This window comes from Phoca vitulina, unplaced genomic scaffold (assembly GCF_004348235.1).
Source record: "Phoca vitulina isolate PV1807 unplaced genomic scaffold, GSC_HSeal_1.0 scaffold54, whole genome shotgun sequence".
Classification (NCBI taxonomy): domain Eukaryota; kingdom Metazoa; phylum Chordata; class Mammalia; order Carnivora; family Phocidae; genus Phoca; species Phoca vitulina.
The window spans coordinates 2,598,317-2,613,691 of NW_022589757.1; the positions used below are offsets into that span (position 1 = coordinate 2,598,317).

The 15,375-nt window shown below is 39.8% G+C and overlaps 1 protein-coding gene across 1 annotated transcript in view; it reads right to left on the bottom strand.

Annotated features, from left to right (window-relative positions):
* The window catches only part of CATSPERE (catsper channel auxiliary subunit epsilon), a 198,400-nt gene that overhangs the window by 12,875 nt on the left and 170,150 nt on the right, over positions 1 to 15,375 (bottom strand). The window contains exon 18 of the mRNA XM_032389395.1: positions 5,444 to 5,543. Coding sequence (XP_032245286.1) covers positions 5,444 to 5,543 — 100 coding nt within the window. The remainder of the gene's footprint in view (positions 1 to 5,443; positions 5,544 to 15,375) is intronic.

A 15,375-nucleotide genomic window follows, 5' to 3' on the forward strand; every position in this document is an offset into this window, starting at 1 on the left:
GGGAGAGGGAGAAGCAGGCTTCCCACCGAGCAGGGAGCCCGATGTGGGACTCAATCCCAGGACCCTGGGATCATGACCTGAGCAGAAGGCAGACGCTTAACGACTGAGCCACCCAGGCGCCCCAATCCTTATACTTTTAATTTATTTTTATTTTTTATTGTTTGCCTTATTACAGAGATCAGAAACAATGTTGTATAGAAATGGTGATAACTGACACCCTTGTTTTACTCCTGACTTCAGAGAGAAAGCTTTCAAATTTTCACCACTAAGTAAGATGTTTTCTAAGGTTTTTGTTTTTGTTCTTGTTTGGTTTTTTGTACTTACATTTTATTAGGTTAAGGAAGTTACGATATACTTATTTTGGGGGTTATTCTTTTTTTTTTTTTAAGTAGGCTTCACACCCAATGTGGAGCTTAAACTCATGACCCCGAGAATTCCAAGATTTATTTTATTTATTTTATTTTATTTATTTTAAAGATTTTTATTTATTTGTCAGAGAGAAAGAGAGCGCGAGCGAGCACAAGCAGGGGGAGTGGCAGGCAGAGGGAGAAGCAGGCTCCCCGCTGAGCAAGGAGCCTGATGCAATGCGGGGCTGGATCCCAGGACCCTGGGAATGTGACCCGAGCCGAAGGCAGACACTTAACTGACTGAGCCACACAGGTGTCCCTCCAAGATTTATTTTAAAAATAATGTTATGCATGAATAATTTTTTAATTGAATGACTTTTCAACTATTATAATAATCCATGCCTATTCTTTATTCTGTTACTATACTGGATTTCTTTGATTTTCAAATGATATTCCAACTCTCTATTTATGAAATAAACAAAACTTGTTTGGATGTGTGATTTTTAAATATACTGCTGAGTTTGATTTGTTAGCATTTTGGTTAGGTGCTTTGTATTTGTGGTCATGGGTGAGATTGGCTCATAATTCCTTTTTCTTTTAAGGTCCTCCTCAGGTCCTCCTGGATTCACAAAATGAATTGGGAAGTGCTTTCTCCACCCTAAAACTCTGGAAGAGTTTTTAGAAAACTGAAGGAAAATTTTCTTAAATGTTTGGTACACTTCATTAGGAAAGCCATCTGGGATTAGAGATGTCTATTTCTTTCTTAGAATATAAGAAACTTCGGTAAATTGTGTTTTTCAAGGCATTTGTCTATTTTATCCATTTCTTCATTGTCAAAATTTGTTAATATAAATTTGTTTATAGTAACTTCTATTATTTGGGCTTAAAATGATGATATGCTCTTTTTTTTCATTTGTCAACTAGAAACATGTTATAAAGCGATGCTTCCCCTTATCCACTATTTGGTTATCCCCTGGTATAGTTCATTTGGGGATGGTAGGATAAATATACGTGTCTTTCTCATTTTTTGCCATTTTTTAAAATAAGGAGTTGGTTCCCTATCATTCTCCAAAGGTGATTTTTTGAAAAAATCATTACGAACTCACAGGTTTAACATATTCAACGGGTTTTAGCAATATTGCGATAACTATCCATAAGGAAGCTCTAATTGTCCCATCTTCGGCCAACCTCTTCAATTTGATTTCCGATTACTTTTGACATGACCCTAGCAGTCTTTGATTATTCCTTGCTAATGGGTATGTCAAACTATTCCAAACTGATCATGTCCATTTCCTCCCCCAGGCTTGGAATCAGCTATTTATCTAAGAATCCCCAGTTATTTTTAGTGGGAAATGATATTTCAGGACGACCGTCTGGGTATTAAGGATACTTACTGCTACTGATTATTTATGTTTCTAGGGATTTTAATGGACAGTGTAGGAAAAATTTATCTCTCTCTCTCTGAACAATATATTTATATACTTATATCCAGATCACATGAGTTTCCAATACCTCATGAGTTTACACTGAATCTTATTCAAATTCAGGATGTTTTGTCTAACTTCTATATTACTTATGTATCTCCTTGCTTTTATGCCAAAAACACTTGGTGAAGAATTAGAATATCTCACTTTACACACTTCACAAGATCAGAATAACTAATACAAGTATTACCCCCACTATCGTGATTACTGAAAAGTTATATTTTTCCCCTGGCATATGCTCTCATATTCTCCTAGCATATTTTATAGTTGTATTGTATCTATATTGTCAGAGAATACATCCATTGTATACTATCCTCTTTCCCCTTTAACCCTCACTTTGCTTCAGTTTTGCAAGTAACTCTATACTACATTATGCTTTCCTCTAGTTCTTATGTTGATATCTCCTTAGTGATTTTGGTGGTTTGAAGGTTTATTATTTAGTAACTTACTCAGGAAGGGCTCATGGGAACAATATCATCTGAGCTTTTTACATGTTAATAGCAGTTTGTGCCTTTTCTAGAGTCATCAGTTTTGCTGAATATAAAATCCTTGGCTCATGTTTATTTTCCTTTAGTATCTTAAATATTTTACTCCATTTTTTCCTGGCATAAAGCATTGCTATAAAAATTATAATTTAATTTTATTTTCCTTATATGTAAATTGCTTGCTTTTTTTGCCTAGATGGCCACTTGGGTTGGCTGTTCTGATTTGATGTTCTTGAGTATATGCTATGCTCTTTCAATATGAAACTTCAAGTCTTTTTTTCTTGGGGTGGGGTAGACATGTTTTCTTGAATGATTAGCTTTGGTTTTGTTCCTTTGTTCCGGTTTTCTTTTTCAGGACGTCCATTTACCCATCTATTGGATCTTCTTTGCCCACCTTTGGTATTAAATCCTTTTTATCCCATTGTTTCTTTTCACTTTAAAATTTTTCCTCTTCTAAATGCATATGTCTTTTAAAGCATTATCTGTTGTTCATTTTCATTTTTTAAGGGCTATTTTCATTGCATATAGAATTTTAGATTTGGAATTTATTTTCTTTCAGTAATATCAGTAAAGATATTTTTGTTCAGGGTGGCTCAGTGGGTTAAGCATCTGACTCTTGATTTCAGCTTAGATCATGATCTCAGTGTTGTGAGATTGAGCCCTGTGTTGGGCTCCATGCTGGGCATTGAGACTGCTTCCGATTCTCTCTCTCTCCCTCTCCCTCTGCCCTTCCCCCCTAAAAAAGGGGGGGGGGAGAAAAAAGATATTTTTGTGCAAAGTTTTCTGGTTTGCATTATTTCTATAGAGAAGTCAGCCTTAAGTCTTATAGCTACTCTCTTGAGAGTAACTTTTCTTTTTTCCTTTGGCTACCTTTAAGGTTCTTCTCTTTGTTTTTCATTTTAGAACTTTTATTGTAGTGTTTCTAGATGCAGATTACTTTTTCTGTGCCTCGATGTCTTTTGCCTTTTGGGAAAATATTGCTTCTGGCCAACACTCTCTCTGCTCTCTTTTTTTATTTTTATTTTCATTTTTATTTTTTCTCTGCTCTCTTTTTAGGACTCTAGTCCTTAGATCTAGGCAGTGAATCTCCATTATGTTCTTGTCTATATTTTCAATCAGCTTATCTCCCTATGCATAATTCTGGGCATTTCCTTCTGACCCCTCTTCCAGTTGACCAATTCTGTCTTCAGCCATCACTCCCAATAGTTGAGTTCCTAATTCCAGTTATTGCAATTTTGATTTGTTTTTTCTAGAAGTGATTGGCAGCTCAGACAGAGGCATGAATAAGGTAGAACGATTAATGTTTAAAGTTGCCACAGGGTGCACAGGAACAACACTGGGGAAGGTGACTTGCACATATTGGCAAGACGGTGGCAGAGAGAGAGAGAGCAGAGGGCTCCATATGGTGGATGTCTAGACAGCGTGAGGAAAAGCAAGGGGCAGAGGCAAAGTGGAATAACACCAACAGAGCTAGAGAATTGGGGGTTGAGGTCAGAGACCAGAGTGTTTGAATTTAAATGTAATCATAACAGGGGAAGCTGCATCGGTCAAGGCAGTCTCTGCTGTGCTGCAGTAAACCCCAGCCCTCAGAGCCTTTACACATTGCAGTTGAATTCCTGATCACATGTACTCCAGTGCAGATGCCCCTGGGGAGATCATTCCCATGGATGACTCTCCGTGGAGCAGTGGATTAGGCTTTTCTGTCTAGTGGCTCCTTGAGGAATACCCTCACCGGACTCTTCTCATCCAGCTTGCATCTCTCCATCACTCATTGTTGCTGGAATACACTGACTATGGAGGAAGCTAGGAAGCACGAGGTTCATGTGAGCCCTTCTCAGCACCTCATCCTGGAAGTGACACCTATCACTTCTGCTCATTCCACAGCATGAGAGCCAGTCACACGGCCCCACCTAGATGCACACAGGGCCAGGACATGCCCTTCCTGTTTAGAAAGCTTCTTCCCAGCACCAGCCCTACGTGATGGCTAGCAGAACTCATTGCTTTCAGGGCAGGAGGCGAACCCATCAAGTTCTCAGTATGAGACAGCAACAGGTGGGGATGGGGTACATGACACCTGGATGACAGGGGCCTCAAACAAAGGACACTGTGATTAGGGTGAGGAGATACTGATTTGGAAATGACACTGTGGGTCAGGGAGCACTTTAATTCCAGAGCTCATCAAGAGTACCCCTGATTTGAGAGACAAACATGGAAAATTATATTCTCGGAGAAATGTTTGCTGAAGAAGTGTCTAGAGTCATTTAGCCCTAAGGTATATTAGAAAAGTTCGAGACGGTGGAGAGTTATGGGAATCTGGGCCCAAGTGCAAGAAGGACAGAATAAGGATGAGATTGTGAGGAGTAGGCCAGAAGGACTTACACTTCGGGGGCTGGACAAGTGTAGGAGGAATGTGGTGGGATGGATTTGTTTGGCCACATAATTGAAAGACAGTTCTTGCAACATCCTGAGCAGGCAGCAGGTGGAATTCGTTGTCTCTTGGCTGCTATCTGGGTGGGTTCTCCTTCTGGGAGAATTAAGGTCTCTGACAGATGAGAAAGCTCCTTTGGAAGGAGTTATCCCTCTGACTTTGTTTGAGCATGAGATTTCTGAGGAAAAGTAGGAATCAATGCTGTTTGTGGAGAGGCTCTGCAAAGTAGAAAGGGTTGTCAGCAAGGAGGCTGAGATCGACCAGTCAGAGGACAGAGGGAAACCAGGAGAGTGGGGGGACAGTGAAGCCAAGGTCAGTGGGTCAAATGACGCAAGGAAGTCCAGTGAGATGAAGCCTAGGGAGTGAGCCCTTAATGTAGCACCAGCATGACGAATGTGTGAGAGCCAAAGGCAGATCCATAAATAATCAAACACAGAGTACACTGTGGCGAAAAAAGAAAATATTCACCTATAATTGCATCACCCTACTCTAAACATTATTTTATTTTTCTGATGACCAAGGCTTCACTTGTCATCAATGAATTTCAGTAGTCACAAAATGTAATACACAGGTCATGTTTTTTTTTTCTACCCACATGTAACTGGTTCTATTTTCCTTAGATAATTTATGTATAGATTTAAAATAGAGCCTCAGGTGTCACTGCGTGCTAAGTTCTGTTTCATTTCAAAGACGCCGTACCTTCTTCATGGTATTATTAAAGCTGTAGTCCTTCCTGCCGTGTATTTCCCACACGATGAAATTTACTTCCACGTCTTCCACGTAGCCATTGTCATTGTATCTGAGCAAGACAAGCCAACACAACAATAATCGGTTAGAGCAGAAGAGAGGTTGAGAGTTGCAGCCCCCCCGTCTGACGGGCTTCTCTGAACACTTGTGAAGTGGCTTAACGTTCTCCAAGCCTCGATATTGTCACTTCTCTGTGAAATTACAACAGTACCTTCAGCTCTCGAAATCAACCTCCTAGTAATAAAGCAGGAAATGTTCACCTTTTTCACAGTTGGAAGTGTAAATGCTGTTCACTTTGACAGGAACCGCGTGTTGAGGAGGTGAGGGGAGTGGGGGCCCTGCCGAGTCAGCTGGGAGCAGGGAGAAAGAACTGAGGAAGGAGGAAGGGCACAGCGAGGGGCCCCTGGTGTCATCTGATCAACAAATATTCATTGGGTGACTGTTGCGTCTCACGGGCTCACTGTGCTGAGAACGGAGATGCTCCAGAGCTCTCGGGGGACCCGGCTGGAAGATGGGGCTGAGTGTCAGGGGGTTGGCAGCAGCAGGGAGAGCTGAGGTGGGGCCCAAGAAGCAGAAGCGATCACCGGTTCCTGGGAGCCACAGTCCCATGCAGCCCACACCCAGACAACTCATGATGACTTTCACCCACAGCAGCCCCCCTGCAGGCGGTCCTACAGGGACAGGGGGCCCACTCCCCAGATGCCGGCAGTGGAGACAGAAACCCCATTGAGCTTATTCACTCCAAACTCTGTGTGTTTCAAAAGAGATGCTATTTCAAATTGTTAAGATCTTTTTTTTTCTTCTTGCTACCGTATGAAAATAGGGGTTTGAGACCAAAGCTAAAGTTCAGTTATTGGTAAAGTTACATCTGTGCATTACCAGAGCTTACAACTGTTTTAAACACGGTCATGTCCTCTTTCTCCATCCGTCATTGCCCGTTTTTCTGAATGGGACTGTCCCCACCCTGCTGTGGATGGAAATTTCACTTAGGACTTTGGTCTCAGGCACTTGCTCCTGGGCTCTGACTCTTGGACTGTTGCCCCAGGGTCTGGTACATTCTCTTGCTCCCCATCTCTGTGTCTATCCATAAGATCATGGGTCTTTGACCGTGGTGTTTCCTTACTCATGGCCCACATTTCTGCCTGACATCGCAGTCGCTCCCCCTCGCTCTCCGTATCTGCTACAACTTGGTGCCATCTATTTCTGCTTGTAAAAACCAGCTCTTGTCCCATTCACAAATTGGGCAGGAAATCTGTACACATCAGAAAGTGGTACCTGAGAAGCTATTTTATTTCCATCTGAATTCATTTTTAGGAACCTTAAAGACATGAACTCAGGTGTGAGTAACTAGGGGTTAGAGTCGTGGTGGTCGACTTCTTTCTTGGCACAGGAGGGTCATAGAGAACTCTAAACTCTAAAGTTCCTGCCACAAGAAAATGCACACACATGTGTGACACACTCAATTTTGTATGCAGTTTTGGAGATTTGGGCCAGGCTCTAGCAAAGCTCTCATTCTAGGAGCTTTGGAAGGTGCAGCATTTTTGACTGCATCTTCCAAAAGCCATCAGATTCTTGAATTATTAAGAACTAGTTGTAAAGCCATATGTTTTATTTAAATTTTAAAGAAGATCTTCATTGAACCCGGAGTGGACGTTGTTGACACTCACAAAAGCAATAAAGCTATAGTGTCATCTAGTGGCAATAAGGATAAATTACATGACCCATACTTGCTGGGTTTATAATCTTTGATAATGCTTTATTATTTCATGGAGAATGTGGGACAAAAATACTTGCCCGTGTAAGCATGGCTTATTTTCATTAATGTTCATTAATAAGATATGATACCAGTGAGACCTGAGATAATTTGTAACTTCTCCATTGTGACAGTTCCGCTATTGATCCATCGGACACATATGTTTTCAGTCCCCTGGGACCACCCCACCCAGTGTATTAACCATGTCTCTTACTTTCTGTTATGTGATGCTTTAATAGCTGGGTTAATTACCCCAGGAGAATTGGAAGCAACATGCCTTATCAAATGACACCTGGTGGCAGAGACATACATAAGTTACCCCAAGAAAGACGAGTGCTGCCACATGGCCCAGAGTGCTGTTCCTGCTCTCTGACCCCGCCTCCTCCACCCACACAGCCTCTCATCCGCCCCTTGGCCTCATCACACATCCAGGCCTGCCTTTCTCCGCTTTCCTCCTAGGGGCAGTTCCCTCCCTGCCCTGCATCCTGGATTCACTCAGTTGCTCTTGCCCTGCCTCCAACATCTCGCCCCAGCCTGGGATGTCACACTATGCCTTCTGCATTCATGCACAGGCTATTTGAGAAATTCAAATATGCGGCACTGGGCCCGCTCGCGGTGTCTCAAGTCAATTGTGCCTTTGGTGTTGTCTGATAATCTTTCTACCGGTCCTTGGTCAGCCTTTCTCATATTACCCTCAGTGACCCTGACACCCTCCTCAAAGCCTCTCCTCAACCCCTCAGTGCTCCCAGTGTACACGTGGCCCGTTCTGTTTCTTGTAAGTAAACTGAGGCTGTCAGACATGACTTCTCTCAGCTCCTGCACTCCTTTGTTTCCAAACCAGTCACTTCCTACATTTAGTTTTACTCCCCACCTCCCTCCAAGTCTCAGAGGATGAATTCTCCTTCTTCTTTTAACATTACCACCTGGGTCTTTGATCCTACTGCCCTAGTTTTCTTCGTGGACCTGGCTCCTATAGCTTATTTTATTTTAATTAGGAAATATTTCAAATATGCAGAAAAACACAGAGAATAATGTGAAAACTGTTACATATTATTTCCATCCAGGTTTTATACTTTACTTATCCATAAACATATCCATAAATCACATATAGTATTGCTTTCTGAGTTTGCAAATATACATACAGGATATTACACTGCAAGTATCTTTTGGCAACTTTTTCCCCCACTCAATATTAGGTTTTGAGATGGATCCATAGAAGTTTCCAGTCTCTTGGTCTCTGTTTTCCTCAGCAGCAGCTCCCTCCTGACTACTCCTCCCCTATTCAACCTGAACTTGGTGGCTGAACCCTGGATTCCCTCTTACAAGCATCTTTTCATTCATTTTAAGGGCTGTGCAACATTGCATTGGCTACAGTGTATACATCCAAATGTTTGCTATGTTTCATTATGTATATTTCACCACCATTAAAAGAATCTATATTTAAAGACGCCATAAACAAACATGTCAGCCACCTGTCTTTTTCACCTGGTTTATGGTAAGATATCATGAGGTAGCAGGAAAAGTAGGAGTGTGTGATATCCTGGAAGCCAAATCAAGAAAATATTTCAAGTAGGAGAGAATGATCAGCTGTGTAATTCTGGTTAACGAGATCAACTAGGGTAAGTCCTGAGGACTGAGCACTGGGCGCAGCAATCAGAGGCCGCGGGTCACACCGGGCGGCAGTGCTAGGGGCGGGTGGTGGCCAAAGCGGGCTGGGAGGGATGGGGGAGAGTAGGAGGAGAGCTGGCGACATGAGGATAGTAGCTACAGGGGCAGTGGGGGTCACGAGAGCGTTTTTCCTGTTTTTGTCTTTGGTGAGGGAAAGAACTGCAGATTTCTCTGATGATCCAGTAGAGAGGGAAAAATTGATGATGCGGGAGAAGGTGGGGCGAGTTTCAGGAGCAGTTTCTTAAGTAGGAAAGCGGGTGGGGATCCAGTTCACAGATGGAGAGAGAGGCCTTAGATACACATATGTTCACCTATGATGATAGGAAGATAGACAGAATTCGTGGGTACAGATAAGGGGGTGGAGGTTTGTGGAAGATCTCTTCTGATTGACATCACTTGGACTCGTTCATCTTCCTCATTCTCTCTTCTCATCTATCAGTTATCCAATTATTTATCAGTTATCAAGCCCCTACCTATTATAATCACTAATTTTTCTCATAAACGATTCCTCTTCTATGTCCGTGCTGCCATTTCAATCATTTGTGTTTTTCCTCCACGGACTACCAATACAGTTTACTACCTGTCTCGCTATTTAGACTTGTTTCCCTGAAGTTCATCTTCTCCCTTCTCCCAGAGAGGACTAGTAAGGCAAATATTTGATCATGCTGCTCTACCATAGTATGGACAGGAAGTCTCCCACGATTTGGACTCCACCGAGCTCCGAGCTAGTTTCTCTTGTCCTGACACTTCGTGCCTCACTTTATGCCCCAACAGCATTACACTGAGCTGTACATCTTCTTCCTCAAACCATCCCTTTTGCTTGAAAGCCTCACCCAGTGGTGCTCATTGTCACCTTCCCCACTTCTCTTCTTCCCTCTCTGCCTTCAGCTAAATATTTATTATCCTTTAAGACTCAGTGACTCAGATCAAAGCCCCTCTCCCTTCTGTAGCTGGGTTGGATTCTTTTGAGTTTCCTTTTTATTATTCCATATCAATATGCTAATATGGTGATCTAATTCATCAGACTCTTGAGCCCTTGAGAGAGGAAATCCTGTCTTATTTATCTTTGAATTCCCAGGACCTAGCACAGTAAAAGGTTCAGAAGTGTTTAATAATAATGAATTGAAGAGAAAAATACACTTCTCTGGGAGAGAACATTAAGATTATTTATCCTTGGAGGATTAAGACACTTAAAAACATAAAACATAAAACAAAAACAAAGCAAACAAGGAGCCTGGGAAGATGGTGGAGTAGGAGGACCCTGAGCTCACCCCGTCCCATGTTTTCAACTTGACTAGTCCCAAGTCAATAAATCAGAGAGCAATCTAAAGACCGGAGGAACAAACTCCACAACTAAATATAGAGAAGAGAGGTAGGAAACACCAAAGCAATAAAAATGAATATTTCTGTAAAAATCAGTCAAGGAACTCACAAAAAAGGATATAAAATGTAATAACATATGCCTAAAACATGGGGAGAAATGGAGAAAAGAATGGGTTTGAACTTAAATGACCATGAAATTGATATAGACTGCTACATGCAGAAGAGGTTATATACAAACCTAATGGTAACCATATATTAAAAACCACTAATAAACATGCGAACAATAAAGAGAAAGAAATCCAAATATATCACTAAAGAAAATCAGCAAAACATGCAAGAGAGGAAGACAAGAAAGGACTAGAGGAAAGCTTCAGAAACAACCACAAAACAAGTAACAAAATGGCAATAAATACATATCTATCAATATTACTTTGAATGTAAATGGACTAAATGTTCCAATCAAAAGACATCGGGTGTCAGAATGGATAAAAACAAACAAACAAACAAACAAACAACAAACAAAAAAAAACCAAGATCCACTTATATGCTGCCTACAAGGGACTCATTTTAGACCTAAAGACACATGTAGATTGAAAGTGAGGGGATGGAGAGACATCTATCATGCAAATGGAAGTCAAAAGAAAGCTGGAGTAGCAATACTTATATGGGACAAAATAGACTTTAAAACAAAGACTATAACAAGAGACAAAGAAAGACACCATATAATAATAAAGGGGACAATCCAACAAGGAGGTAAAAATTATGAACATTTATGCACCCAACATGGGAGCACCCAAATACATAAAACAGTTAATAACAGACATTAAAGAACTAATTGGTAATATCCAATAATAGTAGGGGACTTTAACACCCCACTTGCATTCATGGACAGATGGTGTAAACAGAAAATCAACAAGGAAACAATGGCTTTGAATGGTACATTGGGTCAGATGGACTTAACAGATATATTGAGAACATCCCACCCTAAAATAGCAGAATACACATTCTTTTCAAGTGCGCATGGACATTCTCCAGAATAGATCACATATTAGCCCACAAAACAAACCTCAACAAATTCAAGAAGAATGAATCATACCTTGCACCTTTTCTGACCACTAGGCTATGAAACTAGAGGTCAACCACAAGAAAAAATCTGGGAAGAGCACAAGTACATGGAGGTTAAATAACATGTTACTAAACAATGAAAGGGTCAAACAGGAAATCAAAGAAGAAATAAAAAAGTACACAGAAACAAAAATGAAAACACAACAACCCAAAACCTTTGGGATGCAGCAAAAGCAGTTCTAAGACGGAAGATTATAGCAATGCAGGCCTACCTCAAGAAGCAAGAAAAATCGCAAATAACCTAATCTTCCACCTAAAGAAGCTAGAAAAAGAACAACAAACAAAACCTAAAACCTGTAGAAGGAAGGAAATAATAAAGATTAGAGCAGAAATAAATGAATAAATGAATAAAAAAACAGCAGAAGAGATCAATGAAACCAGGAGCTGATTCTTTGAAAAGATCAACAAAATTGATAAACCTCTAGCCAGAATTATCAAACGTAAAGGGAGAGAGAGAGATTGAGCGAGAGAAAGAGAAAGGAATCAAACAAAATCATGAAAGAAAGAGGAGAAATAACAACCAACACCACAGAAATACAATTATAAGAGAATATTATGAAAAACCAAAATGCCAATGAATTGAACAACCTAGAATAAATGGATAAATGCTGAGAAACATATACCTACCAAAACTGAAATAGGAGGAAATAGAAAATTTGAACAGCCTGATAACCAGTAAAGAAATTGAGTCAGTACTCAAAAAATTCCCCAAGAGCAAAAGTCCAGGAACACATGGTTACACAAATGAATTCTACCAAATATTTAAAGAGTTAATATCTATTCTTCTCAAACTATTCCAAAAAACTGAAAAGGAAGGAAAACTTCCAAATTCATTCTATGAGGCCAGCATTACCCTGATACCAAAACCAGATAAAGAAACCACCAAAAAAGAGAACTACAGGCCAATATCCCTGATGAACACAGATGCAAAAATCCTCACCAAAATACTAGCAAACCAAATCCAACAATACATTAAAGAAATCATTCACCATGATCAAGTGGGATTTATTCCGGGGTTGCAAGTCTGGTTCAATATTCACAAATCAATCAATGTGATACCTCACCTCAATGAGAGAAAGGATAAGAACCATATGATCATTTCAAAAGATACAGAAAAACATTTGACAAAGTCCAACATCCATTCATGATAAAAACCCTCAACAAAGTAAGTTTAGAGGGAACATACCTCAACATAATAAAGACCATATAGGAGAAACCCACAGCTGACATCATCCTTAATAGGGCAGAACCGAGACCTTTTCCCCTAAGGTCAGGAACAAAACAAGGATGTACACTCTCACCACTTTTATTCCACATAGTAGTGGAAGCCACAGCAATCAGACAACAAAAAGACATAAAAGGCATCCAAATCAGTAAGGAAGAAGTAAAACTTTCACTATTTGCAGATGACTATGTAGAGAACTTGAAAGACTCCACCAAAAAACTGCTAAAACTGATACGTGAATTCAGTCAAGTCACAGGATACAGAATCAATGTACAGAAATCTGTTGCATTTCTATACACCAATAATGAAGCAACAGAAAGAAAAATTAAGACAATAATCCCATTTACAGTTTTACCCAATATAATAAGATACCTAAGAATAAACTTAACCAAAGAGGTGAAAGATCTGTACTCTGAAAACTATAAAACACTGATGAAAGAAATTGAAGATGACAGAAAGAAATGGAAAAATATTCCATGCTCATGGATTGGAAGAACAAATACTGTGAAAATGTCTATACTACCCAGAGAAATCAACAGATTTAAAGTAATCCCTATCAAAATACCAACAGCATTTTTCACAGAACTAGAACAAACAGTCCTAAAATTTGTATGGACCCACAAAAGACCCCAAGTAACCAAAGTAATCTTGAAAAAGAAAAGCAAAGTTGGTGGACTCCAAGTTATATTACAAAGCTGTAGTAATCAAAACAGTATGGACTGGCACAAAAATAGACACATAGATCAATAGAACAGAATAGAAAATAAACAGAAATAAACTCACAATTATATGGTCAATTAATCTTTGGCAAAGCAGGAAAGAACATCTAATGGGAAAAAGTCTCTTCAGCAAATGGTGTTGGGAAAACTGGTCAGCTATATGCAGAAAAATGAAACTTCTTACACCATGCACAAAAATAAATTCAAAATGGATTAAAGACCTAAATGTGAGACATGAAACCATAAAATCCTAGAAGAGAGCACAGGTAGTAATGGCTCTAACACTGGCTGTAGCAACATTTTTCTAGGTATGTTTCCTGAGGCAAGGGAAACAAAAGCAAAAATAAACTATCGGGACTACATCAAAATAAAAAGCTTCTACACAGTGAAGGAAACAATGAACAAAGCTAAAAGGCAACCTATGGAATTGGAGAAGATTTTTGCAAATGAGGTATCTGATAAAGGGCTAATATCCAAAATATATAAAGAACTTATCAAACTCAACACCCAAAAAACAAATAATCCAGTTAAGAAATGGGTGGTAGACATGAATAGACATTTTTCCAAAGAAGACATACAGATGGCCAACAGACACATGAAAAGATGCTCAACATCACTTATCAGGGAAATGCAAATCAAAACTACAATGAGATATCACCTCATGACTGTCAGAATGGCTAAAATCAACAACACAAGAAACAACAGGTGTTGGTAAGGATATGGAGAAAAAGGAATCCTTACGTACTGTTGGTGGGAATGCAAACTGGTGCAGCCACTGTGGAAAAGAGTATGGGTTTTCCTCAAAAAGTTAAAAATAGAAGCACCTTACGATCCAGCAATTTCACCACTGAGTATTTACCCTAAGAATACAAGAACATTAATTCAAAGGGATATGGGCACCCCTATGTTTATAGCGGCATTATTTATAATAGCCAAGATATGGAAGCCACTCAAGTGTTCATTGATTGATGAATGGATAACGATGTGGTGTGTGTGTGTGTGTGTGTGTATAATATTCCATTATATTTGTATAATAGAATATTATTATTCAACTGTAAAAAAGAATGAAATCTTGCCATTTGCAATGACATGGATGGAGCTAGAGAGTACAATGCTAAGGGAAAAAGTCAGTCAGAGAAAGACAAATGCCATATGATTTCACTCACATGTGGAATTTGAGAAACAAAACAAAAGAGCAAAGAGGAAAAAAGGAGAGCGAGATAGAAAGAGAGAGACAAATCAAGAAATAGTCTCTTAAATATAGAGTACCATCTGATGGTTATCAGAGGGGAGGCGGGTGGGGCGATGTGTGAAATAGGTGATGGGGGGTTAAGGAGTGCACCTGTCGTGATGAGCATAGCATGATGTATGGAACTACTGAATTACTATATTGTACACCTGAAGCTAATGTAAGACTGTATGTTAGCTCACTGGAATTAAAATAAAAACTTAGAACAAAACAAAACAAAGAAAAAAAATGAGGCCTCAGTGGAGGAAGGAGTGTCTAGGGTTACCAGGAAAAGTAGTGGCATCATTAGATATCTAGAAGAAGATCAGAACTTAAGAAGACAGCAGATTAGCCTGATAGCCCAGAGGACCCAGACAGAGGGACTATAGGATGATGATGTAGAGGGCACAGCACAGAAGCTTAGAATTGCCATGGGTGAGGAGTGGTAGGCAGGACATGATGGCAGAGACCTTCTGGGTCCCAACAGAGAAAACTCCCATAGCAAAACTAAATTGGAGCACCTGAATCCTTATGCCTCACCTACCCACCCTGAGAGATATCAGTAGTTGTCTCGAGCCTAAGAGATCCCCAAAAGCTGGAAGACTTGACTAAAATTTTGATGTTTTACACATAGGAATTTTCCTTTCAGTAATTTTTCCTAATGGCATATCTAGAGTAGTGTCCAAACATGTACATAAGTGGATATTCACCACCATTTTGTTTATAATAGCAAAAAAATTTGGAAAATGGGTCATTTGTCTCTTATATTTTTCTACATTTTAAATTTTGTAACAAACTGTGTAACGTTTATAATCATAAATCAAGAATAAAATCAAAGATGCA